The sequence below is a fragment of the Equus przewalskii genome, chromosome 18, assembly GCF_037783145.1.
Source record: "Equus przewalskii isolate Varuska chromosome 18, EquPr2, whole genome shotgun sequence".
Taxonomy (NCBI): domain Eukaryota; kingdom Metazoa; phylum Chordata; class Mammalia; order Perissodactyla; family Equidae; genus Equus; species Equus przewalskii.
In genome coordinates, this window is record NC_091848.1 from 35,580,612 (window position 1) to 35,596,760 (window position 16,149).

General features: G+C 38.4%; 1 protein-coding gene across 24 annotated transcripts in view; it reads left to right on the forward strand.

Moving 5' to 3' along the window:
• Window positions 1-2,722: 2,722 nt before the first annotated feature.
• LRCH3 (leucine rich repeats and calponin homology domain containing 3) overlaps window positions 2,723-16,149 on the forward strand; it is a 111,707-nt gene continuing 98,280 nt past the window's right edge. For 23 of the 24 annotated variants that reach the window (XM_070583607.1, XM_070583610.1, XM_070583619.1 and 20 more), the window contains exon 1: window positions 2,726-3,036. In XM_070583607.1, the coding sequence (XP_070439708.1) occupies window positions 2,775-3,036 (262 nt within the window). In that variant the 5' untranslated portion in view covers window positions 2,726-2,774. Of the gene's footprint in view, window positions 3,037-16,149 lie in introns of all 24 variants that reach the window. The other variant, XM_070583627.1, reaches the window with a different exon arrangement.

A 16,149-nucleotide genomic window follows, 5' to 3' on the forward strand; every position in this document is an offset into this window, starting at 1 on the left:
ATCAGTAACCCCCACTGCCTGTTTTTTCAGCTCCTGCTTCCAGTCCACAGAGCAGTAGTGGAATAAGTTATAGATCCCTGTAACCGTTTTACTCACAGCCTTTTTGTAACTGTTTCTCATCATTTCTTTTATTCATCACTAGACTCTCTGGTGAGGGGCTGCCCCCGTGGCGGAGTGGTTAAGTTCGCACACTGCTTCAGCAGCCCAAGGTTTCGCTGGTTCTTATCCCGGGCGCGGATATGGCACCACTCGTCATGCCACGCTGAGGCGGCACCCCAGGTGCCACAACTAGAAAGACCCACCACTAAAATATACAACTATATACTGGGGGGATTTGGGGAGAAGCAGCAGAAAGGAAGAAAAAGATTGGCAACAGTTGTTAGCTGAGGTGCGAATCTTTAAAAAAAAAAAAGACTGGTGAACTCACAATGACTCCATTTCCTATATCTCATTCTCACAAGATGATCTTTTCACTTGCTTTATGGAGAAGATTGAGGGAGTAGGATGAGAATTCTCTCATATTGTACCTTTATTTTTTAGGTGAAACCTCAAATCCTTAGAAGTCTCAAAATTAGCTCCTTTATCTTTTCTTTCAGCCTTTCTTTACTAGGAGTTGTCTCATATAATGGTGTATATAGCATCTTCATTTCCCCCCGTATCCACGGGCCTTTCTTTCGATCTTCGAATATCTACAGACTTACGTACCCTGTTCTCAAAAATTGTTGTTGTCGCCTCCCAACCTTCTCTCCTGTGTTAGTACAGTAACCCATCATGTGTCTCTGCTGCTTTCCATTCATTCTCACTATTTTTTTTAACTCCTGTTGATATACTCAGCCCTGGGATATGGACAATTAAAGAGTTTAACATATTAAGGACCTTAAAATCTAGTTGAACAGGAAAGTAACATAAATCTATAAACTTGTTCAGAAGTTCAGAGACCTGGATTTGCATGGTATGTTGTAATTATGATGAGATATGCAGATAGGAAGAATGAGGCCATATTACAAAGACCTTATCGGAAGAATTTAGTGTAAATGTGGAAGATAATAGGTAATCAAATATAGATGACAATGGTGCATTTTAGCTATCTGGCAACTATTTCTGTAGCATTGTAGAGTTAATATGGAATATAGGATTATGCTTTTAGTCATTGTAGTTGAAGTATCTCTAAAAAGTATAAAATGAGGTCCTGCTCTTAATTAGCTTAAAATCTTTCTAAGAATCACAAAATTTTAGGAAACCAAAATCAAGAAAACCAGTTCATGCATTGGATAAGTGTTATTTGCCAAGGATGACAAATGTAGATCATTTGCCATTGCAGTGACCCATGCTCAAGACAGACATTGATAATTGATCATGGAACTTGTTGCTGAAGAATCTAGAATGTAGTATTAAGAGTTCATAGAATAACTCTGAGCAGCTGTTACTAATTAGCTTTGGCACTGAGATTAAAATTTTTTATAATCTCTTCCATTTAGGAGTTGGGGGAAGTGCTAGTGAAAGTTTTGTAGAAGAGTTGGACCTTGAATGATGGGTAGGATCTCTCCAAACTTAATTTCTCTTGCTGTCTGACATGAACTTTTTCGCTTGTGGCCTTAATGTTCTCCACATGTACCATTATAAATCATACCTGGTGTATTCACGCTGATCCTCCTCCCAATCTGGAGTATTGCTCTTATCCCCCTGGAGCCTATTCCACTTAATAATCCTTCAGATTTTTTTCAAAACCTCATTCATCCCTCATACAGATTCCTTTTGTCTGAATTCTGATGGGTAATCTCCATCACCGCTTTTTTGTTGTCTTATTCTCTAATTGGTATATTTGTCTGGATTCCATAATTAGATTATAATCTCCTAGGAAAAGAGCTGCATCTGACAGCCTCTTCTGTTTCCCACAGTAAATGCTAGTTGATTGTAGGGAAAATTTACATCATGTAGCAGGAACGGCTTGAATATGTGAAAGAAACAATATTCTGAATACTGGTTGTAATATAAGTAAGGTATAATTAGTTTAAAATATGGTATTTTCCACTTTTTCGGTAATGGTTTCATTTTTCACTATTTCTTTGGTCTACCCTTAATTCCCACATTTAGATTATGGTCAGATCATTTTCCTCAATTTTGGTTCCAGACCAAAATTTTAGCCTTTAATGCCGTTCATCCTGCTTTGCTCAACAACAAGATCTTGCCTAAAGGACAAGTATTATTTAATAAATGGAGGGAGAGCCTAAAATATTCAGATAACTCTTTCAATGAAAATTACGGAGTTTGGGAGCCAGGTTAGCACTTGTATTTCCCTCAGGCAATGATAGTTAATAAATCTACAAGTCTCCATTTAGATCATTTGGTTTATAGAATGACAGAAGGTGGCAAATGTTTTAGGTCGTATCGCAGGGTCCCCTCTTGTTGCCCAAGTTTCTGATAGCAACAGTGTTAAGAAGCCTTAATTTAATGCTTAACCTAATCCTCCAGGACTGAGGAAAGCAGAGACGTTTTGGTGAGGAGCGTTGTCTGAAAGATATTTTTGTAGAGGCGTTTTAGAAATGCTACTGGGAACCTAGAGTAGGGGGCTGCACCCGATTTGTGAGTTCTGTTTCAATTTCCCTTGAAAAACTCGATGTGGGCGGAGGCAAGCGTCTGGATGTGCGGAGGGGCACCGCAGCCCTGCCCATCAAGGGAACCGGCCGGGGTCTGAATGCCCCTTTCCCCGCCCACCCATCAGTTCTGGCCGCGCATGCGCTGAGCCGGCGGGCCGGAGGGTTGTCGGCTGGGAAATGGCGGCCGCTGGCTTGGTCGCCGTGACCGCGGCTGCAGAGTACTCTGGGCCAGTGGCGTCGGGAGGTAACCTCTCCGGCGTTAACTGCGGCCCAAGCTCCGGCTCAGGCGCTGGTCCTGGCCCGGGCTCATGGAGCCGCTCCCTCGATCGAGCGCTGGAGGAGGCAGCGGTAACCGGGGTGCTGAGCCTGAGCGGCCGGAAACTGAGGGAGTTTCCCCGGGGAGCGGCCAACCACGACCTGACGGACACCACCCGGGCGGGTGAGCGGGGCGGGGGCATTCCTGCCGGCGGGAGGCCCGGGGCGCGGCGGGAGGCCGCTCCAGCCGATGCGGGGGACTCGGGGTAGTTAGAGCAACTGGTCCCACAGCTCCTGGTCGGGACCCGGGTAACGGGGAGAAGCCGACTGCTCCAACCCACCCATCCCCGCGGGCCTGCGGGCAGGACCCCGAGCCTGGGCTGGGCGGCGGACGGCGGCCGCTCTCGGGGGAGAGGACCGAGGGGGGTTGGTGGGAGGTGGTTCACCCTCCCAGAAAATGAACTTCTGCCTCTGCTGAGGGAGTCCCTTGCCCCGCCCCGGTTTCCCCAGGCCCTTTCGGATTTGGGATGCCAAGTTGACTTGCTAAGATTTGGGATTGTAGCGCGCTCTTAATGGATCAGAGTACCATTGGTCGCTGCATTGTCAGGAAAGCGTCGATCTCGGCACTGGCGTTTTTTCCAGAGTTGTTTTTAATGTGAACCCAATCGCTGTAACTTTTCTTTCTCCACCTTCATCTAGTTGACTTACCAAATGTACTTGCAAAAGTAACTAGAGCTCACCTTCAGACTCCCATTGCTTTCCTCTCTCCTCATGTCCCCCCAAAAAAGTTGAAGGAAGAAAACCTAAAAAAAATACATAGATCGCTACTATATCTGTATTTAATGCTCTTTAAAAACAGACAGACATCACTTTGCTTTGTACGTATTTTTCAACACAGGAAAGATAATAAAGAATTAGGTATTATTTGGTTTTCTTAGTTGTAGAGAACAATGTCTGGTGACTGAAGTGTTCAACATAGTATGTTTTTCTTGTGTTTAAAATATAGCTTCCTCAGGGAGTAGATTAAGAACTGAGTCTATTCATGTTTTACACAAATACAAAGGAGGAAAAAATCCCTTACACAGTTTGTATAGTATGATGTAGTCAGATTTTTTTAATTTCCTACAGTATTTTTGCAATCAAGGAATGTGTAGTACTTTGTGTCTTATATGTATTCCATTTTATTTATTTTAAAATCTTCGATTTAACACCTTTCCTATGTTTGTGCACTCATTAAGGATTGATGAGCATTGTATATGATTGACTTATGTTAGAAAAATAAACAGAACTGTTAAGCTACTTCAAGAAACTATTCTTTAAAGAAACTTTTGCTCTGGTGTAAAATGGAAGAAATTCAATGCCTACTTATTTAATCTCTTTTTGGAAATAATTGTACTAAATATAGTTTGTATTTTTTAGCGAATGATATTAAAATTAAACTTTCTTGGTAAGGTAAATTTGAACAGTCGTTTACCTTTTGCATGTGTTCTGATAGGTGACATCTAAAATTGTCGTTCATACCCCAAATTTCCTGATTCTGTTCAGGAAATGGCTATACGTCATATGGTTGTTTAGGAGATGGATAGCATAGCAATTCTATATTGGTGTGAGTCATTTCAGTATTACTACATTGAGCCTGAAGCTAAAGAATAGTTGATTACAGGAGTTTATCTGGCTTCTTATCATATCTGCTTTAAATAGTTCTAGGACCAACATGTTTTGCCTTTAAGAAATATTTTATTAACTAACAAAACCCAAGGGCATTTGTGAAGAAAAATAAGTAATCCCAATGAATTTTTCCCTTACTGTGCTCTGAATTTTTAATTTGTTATTGTCCACGCTTATTTTGTTACTTTAATAGTTTCCTTATAAGCCAAATTTTTGTTGGTTGACATGTTATCTGGTCAAAAAGTATGAAAAAGAAAAAAGATTACAAGGTATTTTATACCTTACTAGACTAGATTCATTACTAACATGTTAGAGACATTACTTATTATGAGATATCTTTGGCAAACCTTGGTAAGAACAAAAATACTGAATTATTCTCTGAATTATTTTAAACATAATTTGATAGAGAGAACATCATTTATTGAGTATTCAGTGTTTGCTATTCATTGTGTTCGATGTTTTAAAATATGTTGCCTTGTTAAATGCTCACAACTACCAATGGGTTAAATATTATGATCCCTACTTTACGTATGAGGAATCACTCAGAATTTACAGATGAGGAGTCACTGTAACTAGTATTAGTGGCAGAATTTCAGCCCAAGTCCATCTACCTCTTTTCACTTCACTCTACCACACAGGCTCCTTATATACAGATAGATGTTACTATTCCTGTCTACAGATAGCGCATCCAAAGTTTGGAGAGATTAGATAATTTGCACAAAGACCTTTAGCTTAAAGGCCAGGAAAGGTGGTATTAGCAGGATTTGAGCCTAGTATGAGGCAACTCCAAAACCATAGTCTACCTGTTATACCAAGTACTTTGGTGAATTCAGGCCCAACTTATGTTAGCTAAAATGTTTTGTTCAGACCCTATAGAAAATTTAAAGCCTAGAAAATTATTTGAATACTATATATATCAAAGTTGCCACACAGTCTGTTCTTTCATAATATATAGAATGCGTCTGGTAGAACTGCTGTCTTTCAAGAGTTTACATTCTAAGAGACAGCATGTAATATCCATCCCATGTTTAATGTGACATGATTAGAATTCACTAGGAACATTTTCTTGAGGTTTTTCTCTCCTGTTTTAAAAAGGTAGCTCTTTAGGAAAAGGGAAGGATTTTCTTGGGAATGGGTGACTTGATCTAGTGGACAAGGAAAATCTTAAAAGAAATCACAGGAGACTTCTTGGGGCAGAAAGGTTGTAGCTTGGATGTGGGTAGGTAGAAGTGAGAAGGAAAGCCGCTTCAGGCTTTGGTGGACAGCATGCAAGAAGTCGGATAGGGCACGTCAGTTAATTTTGCCAATCCGCCACACATTCCCCTTTCATCTGAGGACAATACTTCAGTTTTCCTAGAGACTCACCCCTCTCAGCTACATAGTTCCCACCCTGACACAAGGGTGTTCACATGACTCAGGCCTACCAGCAATGTTGTCTGTCCTTCTGGCCACAGTGATTGTCAGAGATGGGCGTATTTTCCAATTGGCAAACATGAGTGTTAATTCTGATTTTTTTATTGAAACTATTGAGAAAGAGGCGTGCTTTGAACCCTGGGGTGCTGAGAGAATAGATTGTGAGCCTGGAGCTTGCCAGTAAATGGAAAGCAGAGCCAAAAGATGGAAAGAGTTCTGATAAGTTAGTGCTGTTTTTGGACTTTCAAATTATGCAAACTAATAAATTCCCTTTTCTGAGTAATTTGAGTAGAATTTTTTTGATATAAAATAAGAGTCCTGACGAATACAGTGAGACTCCTCTTGATAATGTTGTGGTGAGACCAGTTTGGTTAGAATACATGGTTGGATTAGAGAATGTAAGAGGTCCTTTTCACATATGAGGAAGCTAGATTGATGACAGGTTTAGAGACGGGGCTAATCAACATTCATTCATTCAACAAACATTGATTGACTAAGGAATTTTGGCAGGTGTAGATATACAAAGAGGACCAAGACACTCCTTGCCTTCAAAGAACTCAAGGGATAAATAAATAGGTGTAAAGATTATTTGAACTAACAATAGCAGAACTTTCATGTGTAAGGCATTATGGTAGGTAATATAGGGGAAGCAATAATAATAACCGGCTTCACCCTGTAAATATTAAAAAATCTAGTAATCTGGTTGGGTAGCTGTAATAATAATCCAAATCTATGAGGGAATGGACAACAGATCATATTGGAAAATGAAAATGTACAAATACAGATTGAATTTTAAAAAAGTGGGGGACAGAATGCATCAAAGATGACTGAGCTATTAAACCTGGAGGACTAGGAAGATGGTAATGCTACTGATAATAATATTAGCTAACATTTATTGAGCTGTTAGCATATTCCAGGTATTATACTAAGCTGTGTTTCAAAAACATGCACGTACATCAACCATATGAGTTTTAAGTACTCTTTTTAACCCCATTTTACATGTGAAAAAGTGGAGACTCGAGGTTAATTTGATCAAAGTTACACAGCTAATAAGTAACAGAACTGGGATTCAAATTCAGATACATCTGATATTAAAACTTGCGGTTTTGATCACTAAGCCACACTGACAAGTTTGGTGCACATTATTTCTTTCATTTCCTGATACATATAAGGGGCTGGTAGCACGTCTAGTTAATCCTGTGCAGCAAATAGAAATGTAAATCTGGAGCTTTAAGAGTGAAATTAGGGCTGCGGTATATATTTGAGAGAGTCATTGTGACGAGTTTATGAGATTCTTGCAGAAAGAGTGTGGAGAGTGGAAAAGCTGGTCACTGACAACCATGGGCATTTAAAAAGGCAAGAAGAGGAATCAGCCTGAGAAAAAAACAAAGTTCCATAACTAGGCCTGTGTTGGAATTCACAGAATCCTAAAGCTGAAGGAACCATAATAACCATGTAAGTTATTTTACGAATGAGAAGCAGTGTCAGAAAGGTTAAATGACGTCTCTAAGGCTATATAGTGAGGTAGTGCTGTTTCACAGAGGGCAAATAGCACTCATGGTTGAAGCTGTAAGAAATCTCTTCTGAAGGGAAGACAGGAAATAAGAAACTAAGGACTCAGCTTTGGGGAAAAGCCTATAGTGGAAGGCAGGAGAGGGAGACTAAGATTACACAAAAAAGAAAACAAATTGTGATGTAGAGGGTGAGCCAAGGTAATGCAGTGTTATTGAAGTCATGAGACTTGAGACTTCCAAGAAGTGGATGCTATTTCCTAGGTAAAGAAGAATGAGGATTACTAAAAGGCCATTTAGTTTTTCAAGGAAGCAATCTGTAAGCCACAAAATTATGGTTTCGTTGGTCTTGGAAATATGCACTAGAGTGCCAGGTCTTAGGTGGAAATCATATTTTTCTTGGATCCTTATTTGTGTATATTTTGTATCAACCACAATATATGTTCTGTGAGTTTTTCTAGAGCGGTGCTGTCCAGCATGGTAGCTACTAGCCATAGGTGGTTATTAAAATTAAAATAAGTTAAAATTTAAAAATTTGGTTCCTCAGTTGCACTGGCCACTTTTCCAGTGCTCAGTAGCCACGTTGTGTCATATTGGACAGCACATTAGGCAGATCTACTCTCAGTCACATTGGACAGCACAGATGACAGAACCTTTCCATCAACGCAGAAAATTATATTGGACAGCGATGTGGGGCTTACTGTCTTGAATAGAATTGAGATTTTCTTCTGTATTATTTATTTGGTAAATCAGACTTCTTTTGGCAAGGTTTTTTCTATATTCATGAAGACAGTAACCACCATGGTGACTAGAGCTGAAAACACTGTTGAATAATGGTTGAGAAGGCAGAGGTGAAGGGAGGAGGTGGCAGCAAACGGGGGCTCAGTCGTAATTATGGGACCCTTGGTAGCATCTCAGGGCCAGGGGGGATATATAATTTTTTCTTTTTGAAATAAAATCTTGTTAAGAAAGACTTGCATTTAAGCAGTCGTCTTTGTTAATACAGGCATTAACTGTATACTCCACACATTTACCATCCACTAAGTGTTATGATTTCAAATCAGGAAGAACCTTCTAAGAGCCTTAGAAATGACGAAAGAGTAGAAAACAGCAAAACTAATTTTATTTCATTAACCAGACTGGTTGAATTTAGTAGACTTTAGAAATCATTTCTTCTGATATTAAGAGTTGTTCACTGTAGTACAAAAAGTTATAAAGAAGACACTTTTCTTCATGAATATACATGTTCTCACTTTTTAATTATAAAAATGAGATCATACAAAGGCTGTTTTATCGTCTGATTTTTTTCACTACATGAGATACAATATCAGAAAATAGGGATCTGTAGCATAATTTTTTTAATAGCAGTCCATTGTATAGCTATACTGTCATTTAATTTACCCCATTGATGCACATGAGGATTGTTTTCAACTTTCATTACTACAAATGATATTACTGAGAATAGCCTCGTATGTCTGTCTTTGCAGACTTGTCCAGTTAGTTCCTAAGGATAAATTCCTAGAAATATAATTGATTGATTAAAAGTTATATGCAATTTTGAGGTTTTTTTATACAGATTGTAAAATTGCCCTTCTAGAAGGGTTGTCCGCTTAGCTTTATACCAGCAGTGCATAAGTTGTCTTTACTTTGCACACACCGTCAAAATCATAAGTGAGAGATGTTATGTCTTTGTTCTGTATTCAGTGCATCCTGAGGAATATAATTTTTTCTACAAGAGAAAGTATATAAATTAAGGGGAAAGATTTATTTTTCTACCTTTTGTCATAGAACCAGTTGATGACAAAGAATTGAAAGTTCTTTGTGTGTGTATATAAACTCCTATATATTTAATTTGAATTCTTTTGTAATTAAGAGTTATAGGTATTACCTGTAGAAAATTTGGAAAAACAAATACACAAAGGAGAGAAAGGAAAAAAGGAATAATACTACTGCATAGATAAACCACTGTAAACATTTTCACATACTCTTTCTGGCTTTTTTTTTTAATGCATGTACATATATACTGAAAACCATGTATCAGCTCTTTGTAGTTTGCTTTGTTCCATCTTCTAGTATGTTAGAAATGTTGTGTCTTGTCTATTAATATTTTCTTAGAATTTTAATGGCTGCAGAGTAATCATGTCTTTGTACTTAACCAGATCCCTTTTACTGGACATTTAGATTATTTCTGATTTTTTATTATAAGTAACACTATGAGCATCCTTTTATATAACTCTTTGCTCACGTCTCCTACTATTTCCTTTGGGCAAATTCTTACAAGTGGAATTGTTCTAACAAATTATATGCAGTTTTAAAACTTAAACTTAATTTACAAACAAAATTTCAAAAGCACTTCCTCATAGAAACAGTGTTATATATTGTATGTAGCCTAACTAGGTTTATAGGCCACATAACAACCTGTTTTCTCCCCAAATATGGAAGTTATTTTAACTTGCATTTCATTCCTCTTTATGTCTAACAGCCATGATCTCCCATGTCTCTCTCTAAAGAGTGTGTGTATGTGTTGATGACATGAATTTTTATTTAAGTCCCTCTAACCTCAGAGGTCTGGGTGCAGACCTTGAAGTTGCTTCAGTAGGGAACTTGAAATTTGAAGGCTTGGAATTTTCTTAAGAATTCCACTCTATATTTTCATGCTCGTTTTAATACAAATCTATGGTTTCAGATTACTAGCCATTAGGGAAAACCAAACCAAATAAGTTTGTATAATGTTTATTCTGCTGTTTTCTGTAATCCACCTCCCCCATGTGTATCCCAGTTTCAGAATTATGGATATTAGATTGTATATAATGCTACTCTTTGTAACAGAGTTTCTATGGAATTGTGCATATTGAATTGAAATGTAGGGTGCCAAGAACACATCTCAGGAAACAATATTTATAACTCCCCCTCATAACTTTACCTTCCCTTCGAAATGAGAGAGCCCATAGCTCTAATATACGCTCATCCGTAAGCTTCTTCCATTCTCTTCTGCCTGAGGAACAGCACAGTTCTTATATTGTACTGACACAGCGGGAAAGACTTACAAGGTAAAAAGACTTCTGTTAGTTATGTCCTTCCTCCTGCAACAGAAACACACACACATGCTTTATAAAGAGAGGCAGAGACCATGTGGGAGATCATGGCTGTTCAGTATAAAGACGTCTGAAATAAAATTTAAATTTATGTTTCAAGGGAGAAATCTAGACTCAACTGTACTGGCATTGTTTTTTAAATAGGAAGGGTAAAGAGTACGATGGTGCCTTTAGGAGGGGTAAAAAGATCAGTCATAGATCACCACAAAATCAATGTTGAGACTAGAAGAATGGCAGCAGTGTTGGGGCCAAGGATTTCCTAGGGTCCATTTCCTTTTACATTGGCTGTATTTGGGGGCTGGATGGTTAATATCTCAAAATATGACTTTTAAGTAGTAATATACATGTTCATTATTTTTTTCAATTCATTTATGAAACAGTTATTCCACTCAAGCTTGGAGAAAAAATAGATGGTAAATATGATAATTCACACAAAGGAACATTATTTTGAGTTCCTAAAGTACCCAGTGATATTAAATGCACTGCTACTGATTTTAGAATCATAAACTAGTCCTAAAAGTTTAAGGTATTTCCTTACTCACTTTTAACTTTTTCCCTTGCTCTTCTAAGTTTCTAGATTTTTATTATTTGAAGAAAGTCTTAAACCAAAGATTTTAGCTGCTTTATTAAACTTATTTCTTAGAAAAACTAGGCAATAGGTTTTGTCATTAAAAATAGGTTTAAAAAAATGGTTTACACATCATGGAGGGTAAAAAGATAAGCCACAGAGTAAGGGAAGGTTTCCTGGAAATAGGACAAACTAATGATATCCAGCATTATGTATAGAATTTCTACAAACAAGTAAGAAGACAACCCAATAGAAAACTGAGAAAACACTTGAACGGTACTTTACTAAAGAGGAATTCCAGATGACCAATAAATACGTGAAAAAGTGCTCCGCCTTATTAGTAATTAAGGGAATGGAAAATAAAACCAAACTGAGGTACTACTCAAAAAGCTGACAATAGCAAGTACTGGAAAGAAAGAGCAATGGGGACACTCATACAATGCTAATGGGAATGTGAGTTGGTGCATCAGTTTTCAAAAATACCTAGTAATGTTGAAAATACACATACTCTGTGACCCAGAAATTCCAAACTCTTATGCCCCAAAGAAACTTGTGTATATGTACACCAGGATATATGTATAAGAATGTTCATAGCATTGTTCATATTTGACAAAATAGAAACAACCCAAACGATCATCAATAGATTGGATAAATCAGTTGTGATATATTTATTGATAGGATTTCACAGCAGTGAAAATGAATAAGCTATAGCTACATGCAGTTTCATGTATGAACCTTCGAAACGTTGAGCAAATGAAGTATGACACAATATATGCAACACAAACACTTTTAAATAAAGTTCAAAAGCAAGCAACATCATACAAAAGTGCTAAAATTATTAAGAAAAGCAAGAAAACGATTACCACAAAAGTCAGAATAATGGTTACCTCTAAGGGAGAGGGAAAATGTTATAGTTAGGAAAGGGGACTTATAGATTGGGGTATATTTCTAAAGTACAGGAAATGTTCTATTCCTTAACCTAGGATCGTTACTTATATGGTTATTCACTTTATACTTTTTAAAAACATTGTACATTTATGATGTATTACTTTTTTCATGCACTTCTTTGTTTAGGCTTATTCATTCTTAACTCATGTGTCACTCGTAACACCCCTTCTTTTTTACCTTCTCTTTTTCCTTCTCCTCTGTCTCCCTTCCCCAGTTAAGCACTTCTTTCCTGCTTCCCTAATACCCTGTGCACACTTTTCTACTGTCACAGTGAACGATATTGTCTTTTCTCATACTAGATTGGGAGCTCCTTGAAGGAAGTAGATTAGTTTTCTCTTGGTGCATAACAAATTACTATAGATTTAGCAGCTTCAAACAACATCCATTTGTTATCTTAGATTTCTGTAGGTCAGAAGACTACTCAGCTGCATTATCTACTCAGGGTCTCACAAGGCCAAAATCAATGTGCTGGCTAGGCAGGGCTCTTATCTGAAGGTTTTAGGGAAGCATTTGCTTCCAGGATCATTTAGGTCTTGGCAGAAATCAGTTCCTTGCAGCTGTAAAACTGAGGTCCCCATTTTCCTGCTGATTGTCAGCTTCAGGCTGCTTTGAGGTCCTGGAGGCTACTCACATTCCTTACAACATGGCCCAGTTCCACCTTCAAGCCAACAGTGGTGTGTCAAATCCTTGTGCTTCGAATCTCTGACTTCCTCTTCTGCTGCAAGCCAGAGGGCTCATGTGATGAGTTGGGGTCCAGCGAGATTCTCTCTTTTGTTTAATTCAAAGTCAATTGATTAGTAATCTTAATTATATCTGCAAAATCCCTTCTGCCACATGAAGAACATATTAAGAGTGTATTTCATATTCGTAGTCCCAGGGGTTAGGGGGAGAAATCTTGGGGGGCCATTTTAGGATTCTGCCTACTATAGAGGGCTCTGTCTTACTCTCTTTTTGTTGTACAGCACCTAGTACAAGGCCGAATGCCCTTTGAGTGTTTATTGGGTGGGTGGGTGGGTGAGTGAATGAGAAGGGAATGATGAAGAAAACGGGGAATGATGAAGAGCCTATTCACCTTCTTAGCTTTAGAAATAGTGACAACTGACTTCTCTGTGACTAGGTTTACTGGGAACCCTTGGAGCTTCAATGATATAGTAGAATTCAATCAAAACATTCTCAAGGATAATGCCAGTGAGTATGCTTCCTTTTGATGTCAAAAAGTCAGGCATTCAGACCCTCTTTAATTGGTGTCATAGAGGATAAGAGAGATGATATTAGTCAGGGTTCTTAGTTACAAGCAACAGAAACCAACTTTCATGATGAGGAGCCCACAAAATCCCTGGGGGCACTGGAGAACCAGGCTGGAAGGATAGGTAAACCAGTAACAATATCCAAAATCGTGTGACAGAACTTGTCCTCCGAAGACACTAGCACTGCCACTGGAGATAGACACAACACCTCAACTTGTACGACCAACTCCAGTGTTAATGGACACTATATGCCAGCACTGGAACTTCTGCCACCACTGCCTCTGGAAATTGGGACGTGTTGTTACCACTCTGCTGTCAATTCAGGGTTGGGGAGGATGTGTTTGCTTGGGGGAACTTAGATCGTGTGCCTGTGTCCCCAGCTGCAAGAGAGGCTGGGAAAGCAAGTATACTATACAGCATTTTTCAGCTTCTCTTGAGGAAAGATTTCTGTTTCATAAAGTATTGGATTCTGCAAGCACAGGTATTGTTTAGATCCTGGGCAACCTAAAACAATGACATGTTTCTACTACAAGTTGTATTTAATACTAAAGTCAAACAACCAAGTAAGCCTTTAGTGAAGTATGTAATTATCATAATGCACAGTAAGCAACATTAAATGATAGGCAGTTTACTTTACTGACTATAATCAGTCTAACTTTTCTGTAGCCAAACCTTCCATTTCTTGGTTGAGTTGGGAGAGGACGGAAAGATATATTAATTAGACTCTTCTAAGAGTACCTTCAGTTTTTCTTTCCTGTGTTTTCTTTATTCAGTTTCTTTTTAAGATCTGAAGTCTGCATTAATTTAGGGAAAAGAAAGATGAACAGTGTTGCCTACCTCTTGTTCTTTCAAGTGTCTGCAGTGTCCCAAATCCTAATACCTGTGGTCAGTATTCTATTGTCATTTCAGCCAGTGGTCCCTATAGTAAAAAATTTTTGATAAATATATGTTTGTTTATATATTATATGCATGTGCCAATGTACTAAAATTATATTTGTTAAAAATATACATAAAATATAAAATTTTAAAGGAGAAATTAAAGATAAATAGAAATAAAAGTTCTAATGTTTTTCTGCTGTACTCCAGTGGGTTATTTCATATATCCCTTGGATAGCAGGCTCCCATTACCCTCCTTTGACAAATACTGATTCAGATAGTGGTTAGCCTCTTAATGATCTTTAAGTAGGAGAAAGGGGATTTAATGTTATGTATCCGAAAGCGTTGTAGGCTCTACTTTGAGGCGATATGGGAAATGGGAGACATGGAGATAGGAGATATGGAGTCCAAGGATAAAGAGCTGTACCCTGTTCAAAAGGAAAGGATATTAGAAGACAAAGACTGAAGAAATTTCTTGAAGCAATGCTATAGATGTGTTGGGATTCCTTGTATAGCATACATAGCACAAACCAGTGTGTATATAAAGTGGGGGATGGGATAGTTTGTAATGGCTGAGCTGCTCCCATGGATTTGATGGGATGGGGTAGGATAGGGGAAATGTTACTTTGGGAGTAAGAAGATTTGGATGTTTTAGCCTTGATTCTTTACTGTTTAGATGTTTGGCTTAAGTCACTCTTTTTTATCTTTCCTCATTTAGAAGATATGAAGGGCAGACTGGTTTGGAGTTCTTAAGACTTAGGAGGCCTAGGGGTTTTGAGGCATCTCCTCAGAGATTGTGTTTGAGAGATGTGAGTTAAATTGCGCTCCCTCCCCGACACTGGCTTCAACTGGAGTCAGTTTTGATTCTGTGGTGTATTCATTCAACAAATACTTTTAGCCTTGACTTTGTGCCTGAGCTCCAGATACGTATTTAGTTGTCTACTTGATATTTCCGCTAGATGTCTAAGTAGGTATCTCAGATGTACCTTGAGCAGAAAGGACTCAAGTTGCTGCCCCTACTCCCTCCCTCCCTCCCTCAAAAAAAAAAAAGGTGGAGTGAAGAAACTAACATCAACAAACTGTTCTTGTGGTAAATGACAGTACCATGCATTTATTGAGGTAAGAACTCATCTTAATTAGGGTTACTGCCATCCATGCGGTAGCTCAGGCCCCAAAGCTGGGAGTCATCCTTCATTCTCTCTCTCCTGTCCTCTTCAGTCTATTAGCAAATCATATCTACCTCAGCATGTCTTAAATCTGTCCACTCTCTCTTTTCCCCTGCTGAAACTCTAGCCCAAGCCCCGTCATCCGTTGCCATGAACCATTGCAGTAGCCTCCTAACTAGTCTTCCTGTTTCTTCTCTTACCCATTGAAAGCAGTCTCCATACAGCAACCAAAAATGATATTTTTACAATGTCAATCAGATCATGTTACTTCCCTGTAAAATCAGACAAACAAAATCCTGTAGTAGTTATCCACTGCCCTTTGTGTAAAATTCATTTGCCTTAACGGGGTCTAAAAGGCCTTGTTGTGACCTCTGCCAACTTCTTAAGCTGTAACTGGATTCTTTCTTGGACATAGCTCACTTACACTTTTCTTCTTTCTAGTCATCAAACTTATTTTCCCTTTGTGGCCTTTGAGCTTGATATCTTGTATTTGTGGCATGCCCTTCCTCTGAATCTTTTTGTGACTGGATGTCTCTCATCCTTTAGATTTTAGCTTAACTATGAGTGAGTACATAAAAAGCACTTAGAGTAATTCTTAGCTCATAGTAAGTGACCAATAAATATTAGTCCCCAACCCCCAAAACTTACTGCCTTGGAGACTTTCATGATAAACCCTGTCCAGGTGCTCTGAACCACCTTTCCTCACTGCTATTCTTTATTTCCTTCATAGTATGTCTCTATTTATTGAATGCTTGCTCCATTATGATATAAGCTTCATTAGAACAACGACCTTGTCTGTCTGTAT